Source organism: Salarias fasciatus, chromosome 12 (assembly GCF_902148845.1).
Source record: "Salarias fasciatus chromosome 12, fSalaFa1.1, whole genome shotgun sequence".
Lineage (NCBI taxonomy): Eukaryota > Metazoa > Chordata > Actinopteri > Blenniiformes > Blenniidae > Salarias > Salarias fasciatus.
Window position 1 is genome coordinate 15,512,966 of NC_043756.1, and position 24,114 is coordinate 15,537,079.

The window sequence follows — 24,114 nt, forward strand, 5'->3', positions numbered from 1 at the left end:
AGACCCATGGAGCAGATCATCACAGGAGTTTTGAAATCTCCATCGTCAATACTTCGGGGTCTACTTTTCCTTTACACCTCCGATTCATGCAAAACCTCTTTAAAAAGGAAACATTTCATGTGGTTCTCCTGCCTCACAGGGAGGACTAATCCAGCTCCTCCACAAGTTGTGGACAGAGACCAGATGAGCAGGATAGGACTTCAGAGGTGATCAATAAGCATTTAGTGACAAAATTAATAAAATTCATTGATCAATTAAGCTTGTTCTGGGCGGACTTGCACATCACTGATTTTAGTTTACACAAAACAAGAATCTGCAATTTCTCCAGACTTATTTGCAAAAGTACAAGCGACTCCAAGTGCACTCACTGCCCCTGTGGGATTCGAACCATTGCTCATTGATTTATTTAATGAGCAACCAAATCTAATAATTACATTAGCAAAAATAAAAAGATCAGATTAAGACTTTGAGCAGACAAGTGACAAAGAGAAGTAGAAAATTTATTGCAGTATTTGTTCCACCAAAAGGGTATAAATCCCTTTTCCTCTTATTACTAGGGTGACCTAATACAACAAAATCTACATTTACAAAATATCCTCCTGCAATAGGCCACATATACTGCATGCGTAGTTCGAAATAGAATAAATTATATTCAGAGGACTCTGCCATTTTACAGCTTGGACAAATAAAAGTGAACAAAAATAAAAATTCTTATTTTTTCTTTTTTTGTTTTTTTTCTTCCAAATATCTAAAAGCTAAAAGGAAAAACCATGAGGGTGCTATTAGTATAATAAACTCCAAAAACACTTTAATAAGAACATCAAAAAGACTAATTTCCAACATTCACTTAAGGTTTTATTCTTTTTTTTTTTTTTTACAGCTTTTTTTTCTTCAGAGATATAAACATTTTAGTTTTTGTCGTGTTAAACTATGATACAGTGGGAGTAGAAATGAGCGACTAGAATCTGCTGCACAACAGCGAAGGAGCTCCCACAACAATGTTGACAAAACATTTCCCTCCAGGTCTCTTTTCAGTTAAGCCTTTTAAGGGATAATTTGGGCGAATTATTCCTTTAATGCCTTCAGGATTCTATCCTCTGCACTTGAACACAAACAAAACATGAGAAGTCCCTCTAATATAAGTCTTATGTTTTGTGTCGGTTTTTTTTTTTTTTTTTTTTTTGCAAGAATAACTCATGTAAAAGTATGTAGTGTCAAATATTCTTGCCCTCTGGTGTTTTTCTTACAAAAATGGAAGAGAGGGGAGGAGGAGGGTAGGAATCCAGTGAAGTTTGGCTGTGTTGTTGGAGGTGGCAGGTTGAGGAAGAGGAGGAGGAGGAGGAGTGGGAACGGGGAAGAGGAGGATTTTTCGATGAAGTAGAAATGGAAAAAAGGGGAACAAAAAGAAACAAAAACAAAACAAAAACAAAAACAAAAAAAAAAAAAAAAAAAAACACACGGGAGGCATTAGCTAGCCCCTCCTTCCCGCGCTGCATACAACGAGCGTAAAGTCTGTACTACTTTGTTGCTCAGTTTGTGGTTGCTGGTCAAGGCAATCTTCTTGTAAATGATGTCCGACTCCTTAATAGTGTCCACCCAAGGCACCAGTTTGCGACCGTCTCGCTTCTTTGCCTCCGCCCACGGCCCCGAGTACGAGCCGGCCATCCAGTGGATGGTGTATCCGTTGGGGGTCTTTTGGACGACCCGGGCTATCTGCGGCCGGTCCTTGTATTTCGGACAGCAAAGGGCGATCACATCCATAGTGTCCACCGTCTCGCTCATGCGGCCGGGATCCGAGGAGTCGCCAGCTCGCCTTGACCTCCGAGAGGACTGCGAAGAAGAAGAGGTGGAAACAGGTGCATCAATGTCCGACTCATTTTAGGACGTTCTCTTTTTTTTTTTTTTTTTTTAAGAATAATTCCCATCAATTAGGTTTTTACTTACCCCTGGAGTCCTATCGTCGCTGTCACTGTCGTCGTCGTCCGTCTCTGGTCCCGCCTGATTGCGCGGACTGGGTCCTGACAAGGGTCCCGATCCTCCCAGCAGAGCATTTATGGCTTTATTTCTGATGTTGGCGCTCGCAGATGCTTCTCCCTCCTCATCCTCCTCATCCGGGTCCAGATGTTCCATCAGAACCTTGAACTGTGAGCCATGGAAGAAGACCAAACAACTTAGCTTTACCTGCTTTAAAAAGCTCTCCAGAATATAAATATATGCAACAGATATTTGCCCCCCCCCCAAAAAAAGTGTGATGGTTTGAAAACTTACATCGAGGTACTGTCTGACTATCCGCTTCTTTACATCCTGGGTCAGGGTGGCATGAGCGATGTTGTTGGAAATGAAGTCGATGGTTTGCCGTGGGTGGAAGTGAACATTGTTTTTCCTGTTCACCGCCTTGTCGTACACCTTGGCCGACTCGGTCGGAGAGTATTTCTGAATTTTACTGTTGACAAAACGAGAGTCACGATTCAGGACTAGATCGTTCGAATGATACTGGAAAAAAACTTAAAAGTCGCGCAGCTCTCACCTGTCTGAGAATCCATACTGGTTCTTCAGGTGCTGCTTGAGCACCAGCAGCAGGAGGATTCCCTGAACGGCGTTGGCGAAGTCCAAGAGAGCGGTGGGATTGTCTGGAAGGAGTCTCATCACTTTCTCCGCATCCTCCACGTCCAAGTCTTCCAGGTCGGATTCGGACTCGGAGCTCTCCGGGTTCGCTCGCTTCGAGGTCTTTTTGGGCCGCCGTACCGCGTCGTCGCCGCCGTCTCTGTCTTCGTCGTCGTCACTGTTGCTGCGGTCTTCATTGTCACTGCGGGGAGAGTTGCAGTTCATCCGTTCCTCCTCGTCCTCCCCGTCCGACGTGTTTTTCCACTCCTTCCTCGGCTTCTTCTCTTTACACCTCGGCTCTTTCAGCAGAAGCTGAGGCGAAAGGACAGAAAGTTAGATTATTATTTTTCCTTTGACTTTTCAAATCTAATGGGGCATTTTCAGAAACTAGACGCCGCATCACCTCTTTAAATGTTTGCAACAGATTGCTGCCAGAGACGGACAGGGTGATGTCTATGTGGTGCATGATGAAAAGAGGCTCCTCTTGGCTCTGATATGGGAAACAAGCAAGGTTGTCCGCGACAAACAGCAGCATGTTCACTTCAGTCTTCTGCAGAAAAGAAGAAAAGAGGAGAAAACGGCATCAAAGACTGGTACAACGTTCCTCAACAACTTTTCGTGCAACAGCAGGAGCAAAATGAGCAAAGATGGGTCCAGGTCATCTCACCGCGCTGTCGTCGAAGAGGTTCAGCAGTGAAATGAGGAAAGCCCTCCGGTGCTGCCGGTTCCCCCGGATCATTGAAAAGAGGTGGGAGCAGAGCGCCGAGTGGGTCTCGTCCTGTCTGAAGCCTCTGATGATTGATTTACGAGACGAGTTGATGGCTTGTTGCAAACCATATGACATCTTCATCCCGGCCACTGCCTTCATCTGTCAAACATTTACAAAACCAAGTATTACAACTCGACATTTCAACAGCTATTGACAGAGAAAATACACACACCTGAAAATACACAAGTCTGTCTGTAAAACAGCAAAAGCTCCATAAAGTCCTTTGATGGAAAAGTTATTGTATGCAGACTCTGGCTGTGTTGGATTAAAACGATCATGAAGGGATAACTTGAACAAGTCTGCACAAATTTAGGACATCACAACCATTCAAACAGGTTTGATGAGTTAAATCCAAATTAAACACTGCTGGAATAAGAATAAGCTGCCAGTGTTCGCATAGCAACAGTGACATTAAGCCGTCAGCAGGTGGCAGCAGCTGATCATGTTCAGGACAGACTTGTCAGGAGCATCATGCTTCTGAAATACTGTTAAGTCAAAGAGCAAAACAGCCGGGATACTATTTACCAACCATGTTCTGTGAATGAATGAACGAATAGCGGTTCATCCAAAATGTAGTTTTGTTTAAGAAGATAAAAGAGGACGATGAATGAAGACGCAGCGATTTCGAAAGAAACTAGAAACCTGCAGGTAGAAACTCACATGGATGAATCCGGTGTACTTCTTGTCGATCTCCACCAGCTGCTGGTCGGCTTTGTTCCTCATGCTGGGCTCTGGGTCTGTTCCCATTGCAATGAGGTAGGGGACACACTGCACACACCCGATGAAAACGCAAAGATTGTTTTGGCGATTAGTCATATTCATTTTTTTAAGCACAGCAAGCTTACAAAAAAACAAAACAATAGTTACCTGGACAGGGTGAATGAGGCCCTGGTTGAGTGTGAGAGCTATGACGTTGAGAGCAAAGTGCCGCACGCTGGACTGGGTGTGGAAGAACGCCTCCAACACCTGTTTCAGATAAAGCTGCATAATGGAGCTGCTCATCCCTGATGAAATGTCTCCCATCTCCTTCAGATCCTCCTGTTTGGACAGTTTCTTCCCTGCAAGGACACACATTCACAACATGTTCACTTTCCATTCTATTAGAATATGTTCTGTTACAGGCCAATTCACATGAAAAAAACAAAACAAAACACTTTTTTAAAATTTGCATAAACTGTTGTTGCTGTCTGAGTTCTACTCTTCTTACATTCTCTGTCAGCTTCCTGCATTCGTGTGTCCTCCTCTTGGAGGTACATCTGGAGGTTTTTCAGGATCTGGATCTTGAGGTTGATGGAGGAGGCGTGGTCAGCCAGGATGCCGTTGTACAAGGCCTTCACCTCAGGCACAAACATTTGGCTGGGATGCATGATCACAAGGAAACCTGACAGAAACCGAAGAAGAAGAAAAAGAGCAAAGACGTGAGAAAGAATCACCACTGCTATTTCAAGGATGTAATCTTCAGATCAGGTCCTGACTGTTGCTAACATCAACAGTGTCTTCACAACTCTGAGACTTCCCAATATTTTGAACATGACGAATAGCTTTTTAACCTTTTTTAAAAGCGGCACTCTTACCTAAGCCAATGATGGCTTTCGTCTTGACCTCCTCATCTTCATGTTTGGTAAAGTACAGCAGCAGCTCAAGAACTTTCTCCTTGATGACAACCTGGACACAACAGAGCAAACATTCACGCACATTCAGACCAGTCACCTCCCAATAGTCTTTTATAGCGGGAGAAAATGTTGAAGCGTTAGCCTTAGTTGTGGGTAAAATATATTCTCATTTGCACAAACAAGCAACTAGAATTAAAAGTAAAATAAAAATGCCATCCAACTTTAAAGTCAGCCGGAATCCCACCTTGTTGGGGCCCTTGAACTCCTCCAGATCAAAGTCGAAGTGCCGGGCCAGCGCCCCCACAGTGAAGAGCGATCGCAGCAGGAAAGGCTTGTTTGCTACCAACGTTGTGCTGTTTGGATCTTCCTGATGCTGAACCTTCAACTTGTTGAGTGCAGCTAGGATTAGAAATGCAGATGGGAAAAATTAACCATGAGAAAATTGTGGCTGCAGCATGTAACTGTGCATCGTGATGCATTTGCTGAATGGAAGACAAGGCAATCGCAATCGAATCGTGAGATCAGTGAAACTGCACAGCTCTAATATACACATTTTTTTATCCTGAAGGAGTGTGGGAAATGTTATTTAAATAGTCACGGAGCATCATACTGAAGTGTGATTGTGATAAAAAAAAAAAATTATTTTGTCTATGCCAAAATACCAGTGCCGCTAGCAAAAAACTCACCATAAAACCTGTTGAAGCAGGCCCACACAAACTTGTAGTTGTGTGTGACTTTGTTGACGACAGCTCCCAGACAGCTCACGCAGTGTTGCACCACCTACAGAAGAGAAGCACAGGTCATAATGTCGCTCGGAGCGCTGAAGCTTTTACCAGTCGTGTTCTAAAAAGTCCGCGCTGCGCACCGTCATGCCATATTTGATGATGAGCTTCATGAGGTCTTCTTCAATGGTGGCGAGGAACGTCTCACTGGGGTGCTCCATCAGAGGCACGACCAGCTCCAAGATCTTCGCCACGTTACAGATGACCATGAAATCATTGGCAGTCTGCAGCATGGATGCAAGCATATGTCATATTACTACTCTTGACCGCCGATATTGAACTCGGTGTAAATGACCTGAAATGTGATTGCACCGTAACGACAGTAAACTTTTGTTGGTATCACTCACGTTACACTTTGTGGTCAGGTATGGCTGCATGGTCATGGCGTGTTTGACCATGAGTTGGGCCCTGATCTTGCTGAACAAGTACAAGGTGGTGATACATGCCACGAGCCGGGTGGAGTTCACACCTTTGTTTTCTACGGAAGAAGAAGTGCAGTCATGAAAAGAAATGAGCGCAGGAGGCCATCGCAGTCGTCAGCTGGTGTACGACTGACTGAAATGTTGAGTGTACGTACCTGCAAGAGATTCCTCATATTTCAGGATGTGCTCGACCAGATTGTCCACAAGCTGAACGCAGGCCTTCTTGGCTGGTTTATACGAGGCGTCCTCTTCAGATTTCAGAAGCTACAACAGAGCAAACAGTGCTCATTGAAAAATCTTAAAACAAGAATCGATTCCTCACCTGATGAAGCCACACTATACATGAACACTTACATTTTGAAGAAGCTGCTCGAACCAGTCATAGCCGGTGTCTCGACATGCTGCGACCTGAGAAGAAAATCACCCACAAGGACTCGTGAGAACTCGATGACGGTGAAGTTTTCTGTTCCTCTTATTACTGCAAACAGAACGACTTACCACATCGGTGATGTTGAGAATCTTCCTGGTCATGGTCTCTTTGTCATGAGCTGGAGTTGGAGTAAACCACAACTTCTGGAATGTCTCGTTCACCAATTTCTGTCAAAAACAAAAATTCGGTTTGGATTCATACCTACTGCCGGATCCATAATAAAAATACAAACATCAGGAAAGAAAGATTTGAGATGTGGCGGACTGATACCTTGATGCCCTCCTCATCGTTGACCCTGCGGATCATCCTCACACACATCTCGGTGATCTTACTGAAGGTCGGCTGCTCCAGACAAATGTCTCTCAGGATCTTGATCACCCGTTTTCTTACACTGATACCAGTGTCCTGCACAGCAACAACAATTTGGTTCATGAAGGAAACCCAGTTCCTCCACTCACTGATAAAGACGACTTCACTTTGGGCTGCAATAATATCATCTTGCCAAAAGGTGGCAGCATAAGACCAGAAGGAAAAGTGAACTTGTCATGAACCCTCTTGAGCATTTCCATGACAACAGGTACAACAATCCCAGCGTGTTCGCCTCTGAGATGCGTCACTCACGCAGCTTTTGTGCCCTGCAGCATTTTACCAACCATAGCCTGCTTTACAGCCGCATTCACCACCATTTACTACCTACAGCTGCTGCTACTGAACAGGATAAACCAAATTTACACAGCGAACCCTCAAATTTAAAAAAAAAACCTTCAAATTCACCATGTGAATGCTTTGTAACATTTCTTTAAATATTCAGCAGCACTACTTCTACATTTGTATTTTGAGGAAGTATTTCACTAAAAATCACCAAATAAAGCTCAAGTATGCAACTCTGATATTGATCTACTCTATACAAAGTATATTTATATCAATGAACAAGCAGAGGGTTGAAATGTGTTGTCTTTTGTAATTACAGCATCACAATATGAGTCATGGTGTGATTACAATGAAATGTAATCACATTTATATATGAATAAAACTGTGCAGACAGTTAAGAATCCATCATTCAAGGCTGCTTCTCGCCGACACATCAATGTGTTTGATAACAAAATTCATAAACCATCAGGATGCGGCAGGGCGTCTTACCAGTATTCTCTCTATGAGCATGTCATAGTACTGTTCAGTGAGTTGGGGTCTGCTGAGCACAAACCGGCCCAGCAGCTCTACAGCTGCCTCTCTCACACTGGTGGAGTTGTCCATCAAACGGCCATGAACGCCGCGCTGCATGTCGGACTACAGAGACAAGTTCAGAGCACAGCGCAGGGTTAGAAAGTCTTAATACAACCCGAGTAAAACAAGCACAGACAACGGACAGTGCATAAGAGGAGGAAAAGCACAAAATTATAATTTGAGGTAGTTGGCAGAGGGATTATGTAAACACACACACCCGTGCAAGTATGCTGGGGTCCACAGCCACAACCTCAGACAGACATTTCATGGCTTTCGTCCTCACGGCGATGGCACTTTCACCAAGGACTCGTAAGATCTGAGAAAACAGGAGATGATTAGATGAACTTTGTTTACAAAAAAAAGCACCATTTAGTTTTGCAAAATAGGACGACTTTACCTGTGTTAAATAAATATCAAAGCTCTGAGCGAACGGCCTCATGGAGGCCAAATAACGCACGATCAGACAGGAGTCGTCATAGTCCACAGTGTCAGAGTTCATTCTGGAGAAATGAGCAGAGAAGAAAGTTATGGATTCCCGCTGAAGGACGACTGACTGACAGGTGGCTGGGAGAACAGACAAGACAGACACGACAGTGCAGGCGGGAGGAGAACAAACACGCCTGCTTTGGGACTAATATACGGAACAATCCTTACTTCAATGTGGCGAAGTGAGCCGGCGTGGTCTTGATGATGGTGCGCAGGAACTTCTTGCGCTTTTCAGCACGCTGCATTATTTCACCGGTCGTTTCAATCTCCTTTGCGTGTTGTGGTCCGTCCGAGGAGTCCTCGTCCTTCGGATTCTGGTTCCGCATGGACTTCTCGGCCTCCGTCGTGGCGTCTCGGAACCACTGAGCTATGTAGAACTTCCTGGCAAACTACAAGACAAGAAGTGCGTCAGACAATGTTACTTAATTCGCTAACTATCTAATATCAACAAATGTGTTAAGTGTTAATATAACCTAATAACTTCAGTTTATTTATCCAGATGTATAACTTTAAGGAGGTTTAATAGAGAACAACACGTTCAGCCTGAAGTAAACTTACCACCAGGGAAGCGTCTGTCTCAGCGTTTTCCTCCAAGTAGTCCAGGAGAGCTTTCTGCAGCTGCTGGGTCTCATCACTGCCCGGCGACTTTTAAATCAGAGGGAACAAACATCAACCCCCATTCAAAAACATGAAAGTAGGAACTTCAACATTTAAGTCAAAGAGGAACTAAACTGGAAAACACACTGCCTACCTGACCCTTCAACATAAAAATGCCGCCTTAAAAATGAACTGAAATGAATCAAATGCGATGTGATGTCGTCTCTCTACCTCTTGCAGGATACGATCAATCGATCTCTGGTCCATTTTGCTCGTGACTGCATCTTTCCTCAGACGGGCAGCCACGGTGCCCAGGTAGTCCAGAGAAGCGACTCTCAGAGCCATCTCCGTCTGCTTGTTACTGAACTGGTGAACCTGAGGGAAGCAGGAAGGAAAGATAAGATAAGAGATTAAAGATAAAACTTCTGTCATGAACAAGTTGAGAGAACAAAAGTACATTGTCATTTTACAAGTTAAAACATTTTCATGTCAAAAAGAAAACCTGTTATGCGTCGTCAGATAAGTAGTTTTCAGTTTTCATGCTGCTAGTAGGAAAGCTATTTCCAGGAAGTGATACAGACAGTACTCAATTACACTACAAAAACACTTGGACACACAAAAATTAAAACACAATGGAAAAACTGACTCGCATTATTAAAACTACAAAAGGCTTGAATAAAAACAAAAACAAAGACAAAAGAACATCTACAAATTCCAAAGAGGCGTCACAGTTCTTGATATGAATGAATGAAAAAGACAAGAAGACTGTGTGAATGATGATGATTAATGCGTTGTTTTGATGCTGGACCTGTTGCATTTATGTGACTGAACATTAAAGAATAAAAAGAAAAAGAACAACTGCTGATAAGACACATTAATGCAAGCACATTTGGTCCTTGACACTTTATACAAAGATTAATACATGCAAATGACGTAGTTATAAAGCCTCCTCCAAAAAAAGGATCCCATTCACACTTACCAGCAGTCGACCGAGCAGACTGAGCAGCAGCTCAGCAGCCGGCCACTCTGGCTTGTTCACTGTCGAGAGCAGGTCTTGGACAAAGTTCTCAAATAATGGCCGGTAATCTTCTTCTCCCTGTTTGCTGCCACATCTGAAAAAGTGGGGGGAAAAAAACAAAAGATCACAATTCCAAAAGAAGGCCCAAAAAGTCAACAACTACAAACTGTAAACAAAGAATGCTATTTTTAACAGTCAAGAAGCTGGCAGGGAAAAAAAACCTGCCAAGCCCAGAAAGTAGTGACAACTAGAGGCAGCCACGATTGTATTTGTAGCAGTATCAGCATGCGGGCTGCCAGAACTGAGACTAATCCATGATGAAGGTGGCAATGAGCCAACAGCAGGAAGCAGCAGCCATTAGGGCCTTTTCATTCCTCGTTGCTCTACTGTGAGTCAAAACACTACATCCAATATGAAATATAATAAGCATTATAATAAAAAGGCACAACGCTAGTTACTTTTTGAGGAAGACTGAGAGGAAATTCTGTGCTGTTCTCATTGCCGTCTCATAGGAGTTGGTGATCAACACGTCCTGATCCACCTAGAAGACAGAAAAAGGAAGTTTCAGTAAATCTAAGCCAGGAATGTGAATAGACGATGGATTTATAATATGCATTATTTTAGCATGATTGTTGAATTTGTTTTTGCCTGATGCCCTCACCTTTGAGTCGTACTCTTCGAAATTGTCCTTGTCGTTTGGGAGGTGGACGACACACTGGATCAGCTGCAGCACCAGCGCCGTGACCATCTGGATGTACATCGGTTCTCCATCCTGGTCTGAGCTGTTTAGCCTGAGAAACAAGAGATCATGATACCACATGCGTTTCTCTGTATTGGAGTATCAAACATGCAAAAATAGTAGATTCGGAAATACATTTTATCACGTAAACATATTTTCCATCACTGCCCCGAACCTTTACCATAACGAAGACAGGACTGCAGGTGCTAAAATCCCAAATCAACCTACATGTTGTAATCTTTCAACCCCTTTCCCCTGCCTTCAAGAGGTCTTTGCCTTTTTCTTACTGTAAATAAAAATGTGTTCTCAAAGACTTAGCTGGTTAAATGAAGATTAAAAAAAAAACTTGCATGATTCGATTAATCTAAAAGTTACCTGAAATTCCTGAGGGAGCGTTTGCTGGTGGGCAGTCTGGCCAGAGAGGTGAAGATTTCTTCCAGGATCAGCTGCCGATGCTTCTCATACCGTGAGAACACCTTGAGACAGTAAATAACAGTATTGTAACTACTTTCATGGTTCAACGAAAGCACAACAGTGGATACAGGTTATAGTCAGAGGGACAATATTTAACTATTACAGCTGCTCAGAGCCATATTTCAGAGTGAGGGACTCATATTGAAGGCTGCTGGAAGTGTCATTTGATAGAGGCTGAACTTCCGACTTACCGCTGTAACGAGTTTAATGGCACACAGCTGCAGCTCACTGACATTCTCCACAAAGAACGGAGTGATACCCATAGAGGAAACCTGGAAAACCAAGGCAGACGTGAGCCATCTTTGGATTTGTAATGAGATCTTTTGGTTTATCGCAGCTGAAACAGTTCTCACCTGGAGGATGGTGGTGTCTGTGAGCAGCTGGATCTCTAGGAGCTCAGAGATGTTGCTGACGATGTCGCACACTTTGTTGTACAACATGACAATGACGCGCTGCTTGTGGGTGGAGCATTTTGCACGCTTTGCCTTGGAGCTCAACATGCCACCTGAAAGGAAAAAATAAGAGTTGATTGTTACAACTCCAATCCTCTGATATCTGCTGCGATCCTGACTTTGATGAAGAAAGTACAAGAGCTTCATGAACATGTGTGATTTTTCTAATTTAATTTAGAAAACCGGTTTATCATACAGATCAATTTACGTTCTTAAAATGAGACACTCAGTGGAATGCTTCAGGTTTACATTCGTGCTCTATTTATGCATATTGTATAGTAAATGAGTGAAAGGCCAGCAATTTAATAGCGAGGCGCATTATGTATACATGCTCACACCATATCGTCTACACTAGCGCTCAGTGCAGGTGAGACCACAGCGTTAAAGCCTTTACCTCCGTGAGGGTCCACCCTGTAGACTGGATCGTACTGTGGATACAGCGTGTTCTGAAGGTGGAACTTGGTGTATTGTAACACCCGTTCGATGACGTCCTCGATGTAGACCGCCTTTGGCATGTGCGCTGAGGTCATGATGTGCAGGGCTGTTAGACAGGCGTCTGCGGACTTGGTGACTCTCTCCATGATCAGGTCTCTCCACAGCTTCTCCTCATCTTCAGCATCATGGTCCTGAACAGTAGAGAGGACAGAGACAGCATGTTCAGAAATAATGCTTTTAGTATTTCTTGAATGTAAAAAAATCTCTAGTTTTTACACAAATAAGTCTACAACAGTGGCAAGTGCAAACACATTTTGATGAATAATATATGTGCAATTCTAAAAAAAAAAAAAAAAAAACCCTGAGAATTGGAGCTTACGTGATTCATCATAGTAGAGAGCTTGGACCCGTCTTGAATGTTCTTTTCCAGGATGTTCAGGAGCTTCACTAACTTGTCCGATGGGATCTACAACAAAAACACACTTATTTAGACCTGCAAATCAACAATAACCTGATAAACACTCTGCTGTTTAATTAGCATTATACAGTACCCTGCTGGAGATTCCCATGGCCTTAATCTTGGCAGACTCGCTGCCCAGCTCATTCAACTGGTGTTTACCAAGAAGCAATTCCTGAGGTATCTCATCGTCGTCTGCTGCTGGCACACACGGTATTGAAAGACATCTCAATAAGACGCTTTCAAAGCGCAGAACTTCAGAGAGGCGGCTTGACAATTTAAACCTCAGCACTGATACTTGCCCATGGTAGTGAAATCCACATCCTCCAGATTTTCTAGGATGTTGTCGATGCTCGCCAAGAATCGCTTGAAAGTGGACGAGTCCATCAATTCTTCTTGAGTCAGCTTGGGTTCATACGCTTTCCGTTTCTTCTGCTTCTCTTTCATCTTCATTTTTCTGGCCACTGAGAGGGGGAGAGGAAAGGGCTTTTCAGTTTTCTTTACTTTCTTCATCTAGGCGGACTCCCAAAATATCTTTTCCGAGGTCGGATTGTTAGGAAACACTCTGCCTTGGAGGTTTGAGCGCATCGCATTAAGCTGGGACCAAGAACCAAAATATCGATACATTTTGGGGAAAAAGCACTGAACGTGCATGTAAACAATAGCTTGTTCACAAACAAAGACCTGTCCTTCGATACGTACCTTCGCTCATGCTGGGAGGTGGCGAGTCTTCCTCAGAGGAGTCTCGGTAGCGGCTCCCGGATCCTCGCCGGCCGTCTCGTTGCCCGCTTTTCCGATGTTCCCCTGAACCCCGTCGCTCCCTTTCTTCGAACTCCCAACTTCTGTCTTTGTCTCGTCGCTGCCGCTTTCTCGCAGCTGTAGGGAAGCACATCTCTTTTCACATTTCAACAGCTCACACCTCCAAGTCACGTCTCCACCTTTTCAATGACCGAACTTGCGAGAAGTGGTGGAGTGAAAAGAAGTGCGGAAGGCCACTTACACTCTCCGTTTGCATCGAAGTCGTCGTCAGAGCTGACCTCGGCATATTTCGGCCGCTCGTTTACAGTGCTTCGTTTTCTCTTGTTCATCTTCACCCTCTCACACAGAGGCATGGTGGACTCGATCTCTGCCAGCAGCTCTGGCGGCAGTTCTTTTAGGACTGCCGGGTCCATACCGCCTGAAAAGCAAGAGACGCACATTAACAAAGTCATCCCTGAAAATAGAAACAAGCTTCTTCTCGTCATTCGCAGGTTAAAAGCGATTCGTTCTTACTTTTCCCGGACTTTCCTGAGGAGATCCTGTTCTTTCCAGACTTGCTGTGCCGAATGATCCTTTGGATCTGGTCAACAGAAAGCTTTTTCACAAGCACTACAGGTTTGGGTCGCTTCTCAAAGTCTTGCACCAAACCAAGCCTCTCCAATTTGACCTTAGGCTGGCCCCACATCTGACTTTCTGTTGACGCGCTGCCGTCCTTATCACGATTGATCTGTGTGGTGGGGGGGAAAAAAACAGAAGGTATTTTAGGTCAAGATCATTTGACATAAACATTGTAATTTTGAAGAATTTTATAAAAAGACACATATATACAATGATTCAGACTGACATGAGTTGAGTGATTTTGATGTTAGTTTGAAGTGTCCAACAGCAAAGATGTAAAGATATATTCCACTGTTTCCCCAAAACATGCTTTATAGGGTTTAGTATTCAATTAAATACTGGTCAACAGTGCAGTGATCAGATCACAAGTACCCTCAGCAACTTGGGGTGACAGGTGAATCATGAAAAACATGGTTCAGCACACAAGCTTTGAGAATACCAGAGCTTGTGCGAACATAAAGCCCAACTGAATGAGAACAACTAGCGTGCAGAATTCACAGACAATGCATGTACCAACAGTGTTATCCCTTTGGTGTGTTATTGATAACGGCTTTCAGTAGATGCATCACTGGATGACAGGCTCTTGTTAAGTTTGGATGAGTTATCTTCACAAACCAGAGACGCAACGTGCAGCTGCACTAAAGACAATTAGCAAAAAGCGAACTCCTGCAAGACATCAACTGTTTGCCACATCAGGCTGAACAAAAGTAACGTACAATACTAATGGTTTCGAACTACCACAAACTGGTTTCACTCATCAGCTAATCACTACTTTAAGTGTATTTTCTCTTAATCCAACAATAAATCAATAAAATCAATCTGATTAAAAAAGAAACTCTATCCACAAATTCTTGAGCAGACAACAGTCAGAACTTCTTATGCAACGCCAACTTCATCACTTGAGCACACTATGAACTTTCAACAACAGATACGCAGGAGCCATCAAACCACCATGAAGATAAAACGGCAGGTTCATTCATTCACTCAGACGTAAGACAGCCACAACAGTTCTAACACAACTTCAGCTAAACCACCATTAAGACCTCGCTTGGTCTTCTTAAACCTTTCATCAGCTCAAGTACTCCACACTGTTAGGATTAAATTCCAATAATTATCCTCAGCATTCAACACCAAACAGCTGGAAGAGAATTTTGCTTGACAGTGGTGAGACAAAGTGCTGTAAACATCCCTTCTGTAAACAGCCCCCCTCATAGAAAGGCAAAAGTGGCTGCTGTATGGAATACGTGTGAAAATGTGATTTGTTTTTCTAGCCAACATGCTGCATGTTTATCTGTGATGCTGAGTGTGATGCACGTGCTGACACAGAGTGAAGGTGAACATTTGATTTATCAAATTTGAGTGCTTCAAGTGATCATTGACCCACGTGCCACATCAGAATAACAGCAGTGGAAGATTTCTTTAAAATATTTGCATTTGTTTACACACCAACAATTAACCAAAAAAAAAGGAAAGGAAAAATTTCTTCATTTCAACAGATGGTTAGACGTGAGTTAATGTGTTAATCAAAAATCCCAACCAAGCCCAGGAACAAACAAATGTTTACAAATGGTAAAACAGAAATAAAAGTGAGCAGTGGTGTGATTTGATTTTGTGAGATTGCAGGCAGTGACAACTGAATGATTGATAGGTGGGTAGATATTCGGTTCGGGTAAGCCCAGATCACCTTAGGGATCTGGAAGTTCCTCAGTGCGCCACTATGCCCTCCGAGGAGCTGAGCAGGGAAAGAATCTGGAAGCTTAGCCCCAGAGGCAGACGAGGCCGGTTTGGAACCATCTGGCCTATTGCTGCTCCGACCGGGCTCTCCAGTGGAAGAAGCCCGAAAGCCAGACCTATCGCGATCACTACGGCAGCGAGGGTCCGGGGACCGCCTGTCTCGGCCGCCAGCCTCACTCCGGTGCCTTCTATCCCTGTCAGAATCGCAGTCCCTGTCTCGTCCGTGATCCCCTCGGTTTGATGACTTTGGCATCTCTCCCCGTCTGTCTGAGGGTTTCTCATCGTGTCGGTGCTTTGATGACTCCCGACCTTCTCTCCTGCTGTCATGTTTATCGACCCTGTTCTTGATGACTTCGGGCCGTCCGTCCGGCTTCAACCTCAACGCCGTGTCAGAGCCCTCCACTGCGGCCGGCCCGCTAGCTGGTTCCTCGGGCCAGCGCTGGGCCTCGAGGGCGGGGATAGGGGCGGCCAGACAGGGGTCGAGCTGGCCGTCGGCCCGGCCTGCCTGCTGGAGGTCGATGCTCACCATGAGGGGCGGGCGGTTGGCACTGTTCCCAGCTGCAGTGGCTTCTTGTGGGGTCAGTTTGCCAGCATTGCCCCCTCCTGTTGATCCACTGCCTGGGGCACCTGTGGGGCCACCGGGTCCCCCGGCTCCTGGTTCCAGGGGAAAAGAGTCCTGTTTTCTCTTCTTTAGTGGCTTGTCTAAAAAAATCCAGACATAAAAAACATTAGATATTCTGAAACCGTTTTTAAATATCATGAATATAGAACGAGAGATCCCACGCACCTTTGTCTTGCACCTCCTTAGAACACTTTTCACTCGCCGCTTCTCGTTCTATCCTTTCAATTTCAGCAAGGGCATCCAGCTCCGCTTCGTCATACGGAGAACTGGGAGGCTGGAGACCGCTGGCACCACCTGCCTGCTGGGAAATCTGCTGCTGCAGTCTGGCGCCGAGATTTTGCTGGAGAACAGGCACATGCTGAAAGCCCAGCTCTGTTTCCATGTTGTCCGAGTTCTGGTCCATGCTACCAACAACATCCCCTGCGATACGAGAAAAATAAAATCATTACAGGATTGAAATAAAACGGGAAGAAATTCAAGTTTTTAGTGCAACTAGCCTGTCCAGAGTTCTAATCTTACCTGCAGGATCAGACTCATTGGACTTGACTCGGGTCAACTTGAGGGTGAGTTTTGTTGAGTCCTTGTTTGGAGAGCTAACAATGTCATACATGTCTTTCTCCTCTTTCACTGTCAGGGTTTTCTTCCGCTGCTGAAGCTGCTGTTTCTGGTCAGAGCCTCCGTCCCTTGGTGAAGGCGCGTAGGGAGGCGGCGACTGGAGAATCAGGGGGGGACGAGAACCCGCTGCAAAGAGGCAGAACCGTGTCAAGTGATCCAGATGGGGGGGAAAAAAAAAAAACCAAGCAGCGCAAATTGAGTTTCATTGAAAATATCTAGTGTTTATCCTGTCTTTCAAATCCTCCTTTCAAATTAACATCTCAAAATATTTACCAAGAAGGAGAGGAACCAAGTAAATACCAGAGAAATAAATCAACTTCAGCGGGATGAAAAAGGACCTCAATGAGAATCATTCACAGCTACGGAGAAAGTATTGATCATAAATATTTGGGGTATTCCAGATGTTGAAACAGCTTCTCTCCCCCTTATAGAACAGAAGCTAGGCGAGGTCTGTGGCGCCTCCTGTCCTCTCCCGGTGTCCTTACGTTTTGGCGTGCCTTCACTTCCTGCTGGGGAGCAGCCCGACTGAGGAGACCTCAACGGGAAAGAAGGATTCCTCATGGCAGAGTCGCCCTCCTGGGCAACACACAAACACGCAAAAATGTAAGCAACTATTACAGATATGCAACTTGCTATATATATTATTTTCTAACATCTAAAAGGTAACACTATTCATTTTTCTGATGACAGATGGCGTCGTACCTCACTGCCCAGTCGGTGTACGATGTTCAGGTAGTCTTCAGTACCGTGTCTGTCTGAGTGGTGGTTGGCAGCGTTGGCCATTTGCCCTGGCACTTTGCCCTCGTGGATATTTCGTATCCCACCGGGCACCATGGGACTGGCCACAGACACTGACAGAAAAAAAAAAAAAACCCAAGACGTTCGTCATTATAGTCACCAGTGCAGGAAATAAAAATAAATAAAGCACTGTTCATCTAAAACACACTGATATAAAAAGACGAGTTCTAATGTTTAGAGTTAAAACTTGAATTCCCGTAAAACCTGTGGAGAAGTTTCATGATACCAAGCTATGTAATACAAATTGGAATTCTGACTGATAAACAAATGTAATTTCTAAGAATCTAACGATATATGATAAATAAGTCTTTTATGTAAACTAAGTTTATTTCTATTCTTAGCTATTGGTCTGTTTGAGGAACAGACAGCTGTAAATCACTACTTGTTAGAAATGATTTCCTGATTGCTGGTTGTATACTTTCCGGCTGACGCAGAAATGCATCATTTTAATACAAGAGAGGCGGCACAGGAAATTATAATGATTCCAACCAATTATTGCAATACACATTGCTATAATTGGTACATCGGTTAAAACAATCACACCTTCCATTCATGTTGGAAGGACAGTGTGTGTGTGTGTGTGTGTGTGTTTTTTGATAAACATAAAATGCACATTGTACAAATATGAATAGTGATTTTGCACTAGCACACTAAAATAAACACTATGTGAGAAGATGGGGTTCCATAATGGACATGAAACACACAAACAGACAAGTTTCACCTTGTTGTATCTGTTGGTGTTGGTTGTAGCTGGGTGGCTGTTGGTGTGGATACTGCTGGATGTAACCAGTGGCCGGGCTCTGAGGAGTGTAGGGGCTGGGCACCGGGCTGTTCTGCTGGCCCATGTACCGGCTACTGGAACCAGTCTGGGGCGGCACAAACCGGCTGGACGCAGCAGATGAGAGCACAGGAACAGAGGAGGAAAAAAGAGGATATTAACGAACTGAAGCAAATGAATAACAGGACAAAACTAAAGAGAAATATCTTCATGACACGTCTTGGTTCCTCGGCTACTGGACTTGTGCCACCTGTAGAGTTAAGCTCAGTCTTGCTGCCTGACCCACCTTGATGGATTGGGAGAAATTGCAGCTGGCTGGTAGTTTGCAGACTGGGCAGGGCTATGCATGGAATTCTGGGTGATCTTGAATGGCGGTACCATTGGCTGCTGCATAACATCTGATGGAAAACAAAACAAGGCAGATAATTGTTCAAAAGCGTCACCTCATGAAGCTCACTCGTATTACATGAACAACATGATACAGTAATGTGCAAAAGGAAATCCCACTTTTCTCCCTGAAGATGCCAGGGTTCCTGGCCAGCATGGTCTGCAGCAACAGTGGTGCATCTCCCTCTGGCTCATCGCTACCCAGGTTGTCCTTCAGCTCTCTGGAAACACACACATACACACACTTAAACGTTTTGCATGACACAATTAAAGAAGACTTGTGAGAACCACCAATAAATCATAGAAGAAAGAATAGAAGATTTTGCTCACACACAAATGCAAACATGCAGCATCTTGAAATATGTCAACACAACCAAATTAAAACATTTGAGGCCAATAGATGAATTTAGACAAAAAAGAATAAACTGAATTCAAAAGTAATTAGGTAGACTGAGCATGCATGCTTGTCTTGTAAAGATATGTGTTCAATCACCATAAATGCATTTTGAGTTTACAGGAATTTTGCATCAAGTTGATAACTGACATTCACCTGTTCGGCACGCAATAAACGGAATTCATTGAAAACTCACTGAGCACTCAGCACAAACTGTGACAGTGCAGCATTGTTCCACACGAGATCAAACAGGTGTTCCTGTCACAATATATCAAACGGCACGCAAAGTTTGAACTTGGACAGATTGATTAATCTTCTACTGTATAATGGCTCAAAGGAAACAAACGGACTGGAGAACGCACTACTTAAGGTTTTATATGGAGCATCTGCAACCAACAGTTCTGCTCCCATGAAAGGCAGAAACAATAATCCTGTTTTCTCTGTGAAGCATCGTATCTTCTCTCACTGCTCCGTCTCGATATATCACCAACAGCATTCCCTCTGCTACATGATTCGCTTTGAATCAAAGCTATTCTGAACTGGAAGCTCATGCGCTGACAGGCCAACCAATACATGCAAATTGTGTTGCTTCTGACTTTCTACCTGTGGCTCTATGTCCCTTTAGCAAGAAGCCATTTTTTTCCCACACCGACTTGTATACTTACATGTGCTCTGTGGAGACCTGGTTGAGGCCATGAGCTAACTGGGATGCCAGATTCTCATCTCGACAGCCCAGTAGACAGGTAACTTCCTCTGCGATCCTCCCATTATACAGGAGACTCTTAGTGGTGGTGGCAGGTAGAGGGGATGGGAGGGGAAGCTGGTTCAGCACTGAGACAAGAGGACATGTTTCAGAGGGACGAAACAAGAACATCACATGAACAATTCAGGGTGTGTGCAGAGAGAAAGGAGAAAATGCCAAAAAAAAAAAAAAAAAAAGCCCAATCTAATCACAATTGCAGATTCATAACTTGTAAGACACAGCATTTCAGCTTGGCATTTTACACTGGAAGGAGATGACGCAGAACAAACACTGTGAAAATGATTTTGCAAGACAACTGAGTGTCACTCACAGTCTGTGAGGCTAGCGATCCCAGCGAGAGTGGTAATGGGAACATGAGGCATATCCCCATTCATGCTGAAGGTGAGGGTGGGGGAGTGTGTTGATACACAGGTAGATCAGGGGGTCGATGGACAACACCTGTCCTCACATCTCCTGGCACCTGGGGGAGAGAGAGATAGAAAGAGAGCGAGTGAGAGGGGCAGAAAAATCCAGCACAAGACAGGAGGAGGGCAACAAAACAGATAAAGAGCTGTTGAAGAAGAGAAATCAGCGACCAAGAAAATGATTCTTATAGGTAAAACAGCCAAAATGCATATCTGCACAACAAAAACAAAGACACATACAGTATGCCTTCCCTCATTCTGATTATTTCACACAATGAAAGATCCAGGAAACCTGCTGCATCATCTGCATGCCACGAATAAATCTCAAATTGAATATTCCTAATTGAGATATGCAATACCCTTCTTAACTGCACAAGCATTTGTGTCACTCTACAAGTAACAGTACAATTAGGTTTGGACAGAAAGGGGGGGAAAGTCAGAGGTCTGTGCAATCAGATTTGCACTTGAAGTGCAAGCAGAAGGTTGGATGTCTTCAGACAGATAGTGCAACAATCAATCAGAGAATTGGGGTCTTACGGGTACAAAACAAGGTTACTATTAGAAAATCCTGCCGTTCAATAAGCCCTGTGGTTTTCTAAAGCTTCTCCTACAGCAACAGTACAGTGTTCCCGGATGGGTCTTGTTGCACCTTCTGAAGTTAGTTCAGTCTAAGTATAACTGATGGTTTGCGTGAGTCATATGAATGTCATGTCAAATTACTCAGCTCTCCCATAATAACAGATATACAATGTACACATAAACTAATGGTCAGCATAAAAATACAACCCAATGCACCCCCCCTGCATTCTACATACATGATCACAGAACTGTGAACAAAGCAGCAGAGAGAGCATCACAGTACCTTTCAAGTTTGAAGTAACAAATACAATGCAATAGTAGTTTAGTTTTCATGGATAAAAACTTTCTGAAAACTATACAGTTGCTGTGACCACATGCTTGAACCCTGACATTCTGAATGCTCAATGAGCAAAATAAAGACCATGAAAACATCAATATAGCTAATTCTGTCAGTAAAAAGTTTCCATCACTTCCAAATAACTGCTGGTTAGTTCAAATATATTCAAGACTCTTGATGACTTTTAAATGATCTATCACATAAAGTGTCCACAAAGTAGTGTTTCACATATTTTAAATACTTTGAGTTAATCTATACTTGAGATGTCAAATGATACTGAGCGACATGACAAACTGAAGCAGAGGAAAAGGCTGGAATCAATTTTCCAACTACTGGCCCTGTCTAGTTAAATCTCTTTCATAAAGAAGATGCATTAAAAATAGGCACAAATCACATGCATTACATTCAAAGCCCACCGGCAAGCAATGCTGTCAATACAAACAAGCAAGCAAGATGTGAATAACTGAAGATAATACCTTTCCGAAGAACTCTGTGCAGTCGCTGGTGGACTCACTGACATTTCAGAGAAAAACAATCCTACCCCTTCAATCTGTTGAAAGAGAACAGCTCTGCATCAGAAGGTGCACCAAAACAGTAATGCAGTGGCAGAAACAATAATAAGTAATAAATGTACACTAAGGCGTGCACTGCCTATTCACATGCATGCTCATCCTGGTGGACAACCCGAGCCTTCAGTGCAAAAAGTTAGCGTATGTGATGCAAGATAAGTGACTTCTAAGAACAATTTTCAGATATCAGAAGCCAAGTTGACCTGGAAACAGGACGTAGCAAACACACCGGTCCTAGGACCAACAGATCACTGAGGTCGCAGACTTAACTCTTTCAAAGTTTTTTCCCCCCCTGTATGACACATCTGTTAACAGATAGGGAACTAGCGTGCGTAGTAAACATTACATGAGCGAGCAAGTAACGTTCGCATGCACGGTGTGGTTTCCCTCTGTAGGCATGGGCTTGGCTGACAGCTGTGAGACTGACAGGCAGGAGGCAGCACAAAGGAACAGATGCACTCTGATGGTGGCGGCAGGAGCGGGGGGCTGCATCCTCCAGAAGCCAACAGCAATCGCTCTGCTGAACTGGCCGATTCGCGGAGATCAAAACTGTTTTCTGCTGCTGCAAAGGAGAAATCTGAGCTAACAACATTAACGTGAATGCTAAACTCCAACTCTAAAGTAACTACCGCGCAGGCTGTGCTCAGCCCGTAGTCGGTCCTCACATTTTCAAAACACGATCGCGGCTAAAAACGCCGTTTACCATGCCGATGTCTCTACGAAACCAAATGCACAACGCAACACGTCAAATGACAACACAGCGAAAGCAAAACAGTCAGCTAACATCTACAAGCAATTAGCATCCATTTCAATGTTTATCTTAGCACTGTTGCGTACAAAACCATAAACATCACGTTTCCCTGCAAAGAAGTTCGCTGTCTGGATCTTTCGGGTTCAACACAAAGCTGCTGCCTCCACTTACGATCGCAGCTCTGATCAGTAACATTAGCTGCTTAACAATCGCTAACAACAATAGTCGTGTTTTAATGGCTAGCTAGTAATGCTAACTAGCTGTAACTGTTGTTAGTTAGCAATTTACCTCGTTCTTTGCTCAAATAAAGGGAAATCAAATGCAATAGTACAAGGAAGAGGTTGCGAGAAGTTCGTGGATGTTAGCCGAATAGCACGGAGCTCGAAAAAATAAAGCGTCTGGTTTGTGAGTAGATGTGGAGGCAGCGGCACGGATTGTAATTCCGTGGCAACGGCCCAATCCTCGGGCTCGACAAATGACATCCAGTTGAGGCCGTGCGCCTCGGCGGAGCAAAAACACACCTAGCTAGCTCGGCTGGCTAGTTCGCTAGCTTCCGTTACCTCCCGGTCAACGATTAACGACGCCGTAGGTGGTCTTGCAGAAGAACGCTTATTTGCGTTATTGCCAATAAATGCAAATTTAAAAGTTAGGTTAATAAAGATAGACGTGTGATTGTATTTACCTTCGGATGTTGCGTTCAAAGGGAGGGGAATGTTTTAGCTTGGTTTGGGTCCGTGTCCGTATCTCTAGCTCCCCCTTTCTTCTCTTTCGCAGCTCCTCCAGAAGGAACTCGATTGGCTTGCCAGCTAGCCGCTGAGCTAGCCTGCTAGCTATCAACAATAATCCGGGTCGGACCGATTCGTTCTTCTTCCGTCACTCGAGGGTGAATGTTTCAGCGTACATTCATGGGGAAACATTCGTTCTTCGGAGTTTCAGTCGGACTGCGCCGACATAAACACGGAGCGCAGCCAATTTCGACAGTAAATGAGAAATATGACGATTGTTGCGATCATCAAGAGGCTCTCCTCTCGTAGAACAAAATGCCGACCGGAAGTTCTGCCGTCTGACTGACCAAAGATCTCAGGAGTGACTCCCTCCATCGGCGCCAAACAAAATGCCATGCGACGTTCCTCTTCGGGCCGCCAGGGGGCGCCGCAGGACAGCGTTACTCTGCACAACAGCGTCAACAGTCTGCTAAATTCTGCACAATAATACGAATAGCCTGGTTTTAGTGTCTTTTAACATGCCACAAATACAATCTGCAACACGCACCACCATCTCATACATCATGTCTGCTGTTATCCTGTCAAAATGTGCATTTATTGAATTTTTAACGCTTCGACAACAATTCATCTGTTGATTGATTGATTTTTACTTTTTTTGTGTGAAAAATGTCAACTTTTGTTTTCCAAAACGTCTGAAGGTCATAAAAGCTCCATTGTGAAGTTAATTATGTTTTATACTCTGAAGCACAATACAGTAAATACGGTATTTTATATTTCAG

At 44.0% G+C, this 24,114-nt stretch overlaps 1 protein-coding gene across 3 annotated transcripts; it reads right to left on the bottom strand.

Moving 5' to 3' along the window:
• Positions 1 to 807: 807 nt before the first annotated feature.
• Positions 808 to 23,678, bottom strand: nipbla (NIPBL cohesin loading factor a). Of its 3 annotated transcripts, none has more exons than XM_030105722.1 (49): positions 23,293 to 23,678; positions 21,767 to 21,840; positions 20,281 to 20,430; positions 19,873 to 20,038; positions 18,934 to 19,034; positions 18,713 to 18,824; positions 18,370 to 18,533; positions 17,553 to 17,701; positions 17,336 to 17,426; positions 16,755 to 16,976; positions 16,401 to 16,655; positions 15,564 to 16,315; positions 13,775 to 13,988; positions 13,503 to 13,679; positions 13,205 to 13,378; positions 12,805 to 12,966; positions 12,597 to 12,703; positions 12,425 to 12,511; positions 12,005 to 12,236; positions 11,512 to 11,663; positions 11,350 to 11,430; positions 11,060 to 11,160; positions 10,607 to 10,736; positions 10,404 to 10,486; positions 9,907 to 10,039; positions 9,159 to 9,302; positions 8,889 to 8,975; positions 8,499 to 8,719; positions 8,242 to 8,344; positions 8,062 to 8,160; positions 7,761 to 7,907; positions 6,891 to 7,025; positions 6,689 to 6,787; positions 6,545 to 6,598; positions 6,346 to 6,454; positions 6,116 to 6,246; positions 5,852 to 5,992; positions 5,673 to 5,766; positions 5,231 to 5,385; positions 4,948 to 5,038; positions 4,581 to 4,754; positions 4,241 to 4,431; positions 4,034 to 4,141; positions 3,272 to 3,472; positions 3,008 to 3,154; positions 2,528 to 2,916; positions 2,269 to 2,443; positions 1,945 to 2,142; positions 808 to 1,830 (listed from the first exon to the last, which is right to left on the bottom strand). In XM_030105722.1, the coding sequence occupies exons 3-49, from the start codon at positions 20,342 to 20,344 to the stop codon at positions 1,468 to 1,470; spliced, it is 7,665 nt and encodes a 2,554-aa protein (XP_029961582.1). In that variant the 5' UTR covers positions 20,345 to 20,430; positions 21,767 to 21,840; positions 23,293 to 23,678; the 3' UTR covers positions 808 to 1,467. The 3 variants fall into 3 exon arrangements, with proteins under 3 accessions (XP_029961582.1, XP_029961583.1, XP_029961584.1); XM_030105723.1 differs by having other exon boundaries at positions 1,468 to 1,830; positions 12,597 to 12,700; XM_030105724.1 differs by having other exon boundaries at positions 1,468 to 1,830; positions 16,140 to 16,315; positions 23,293 to 23,677.
• Between the last annotated feature and the right edge of the window lie 436 nt (positions 23,679 to 24,114).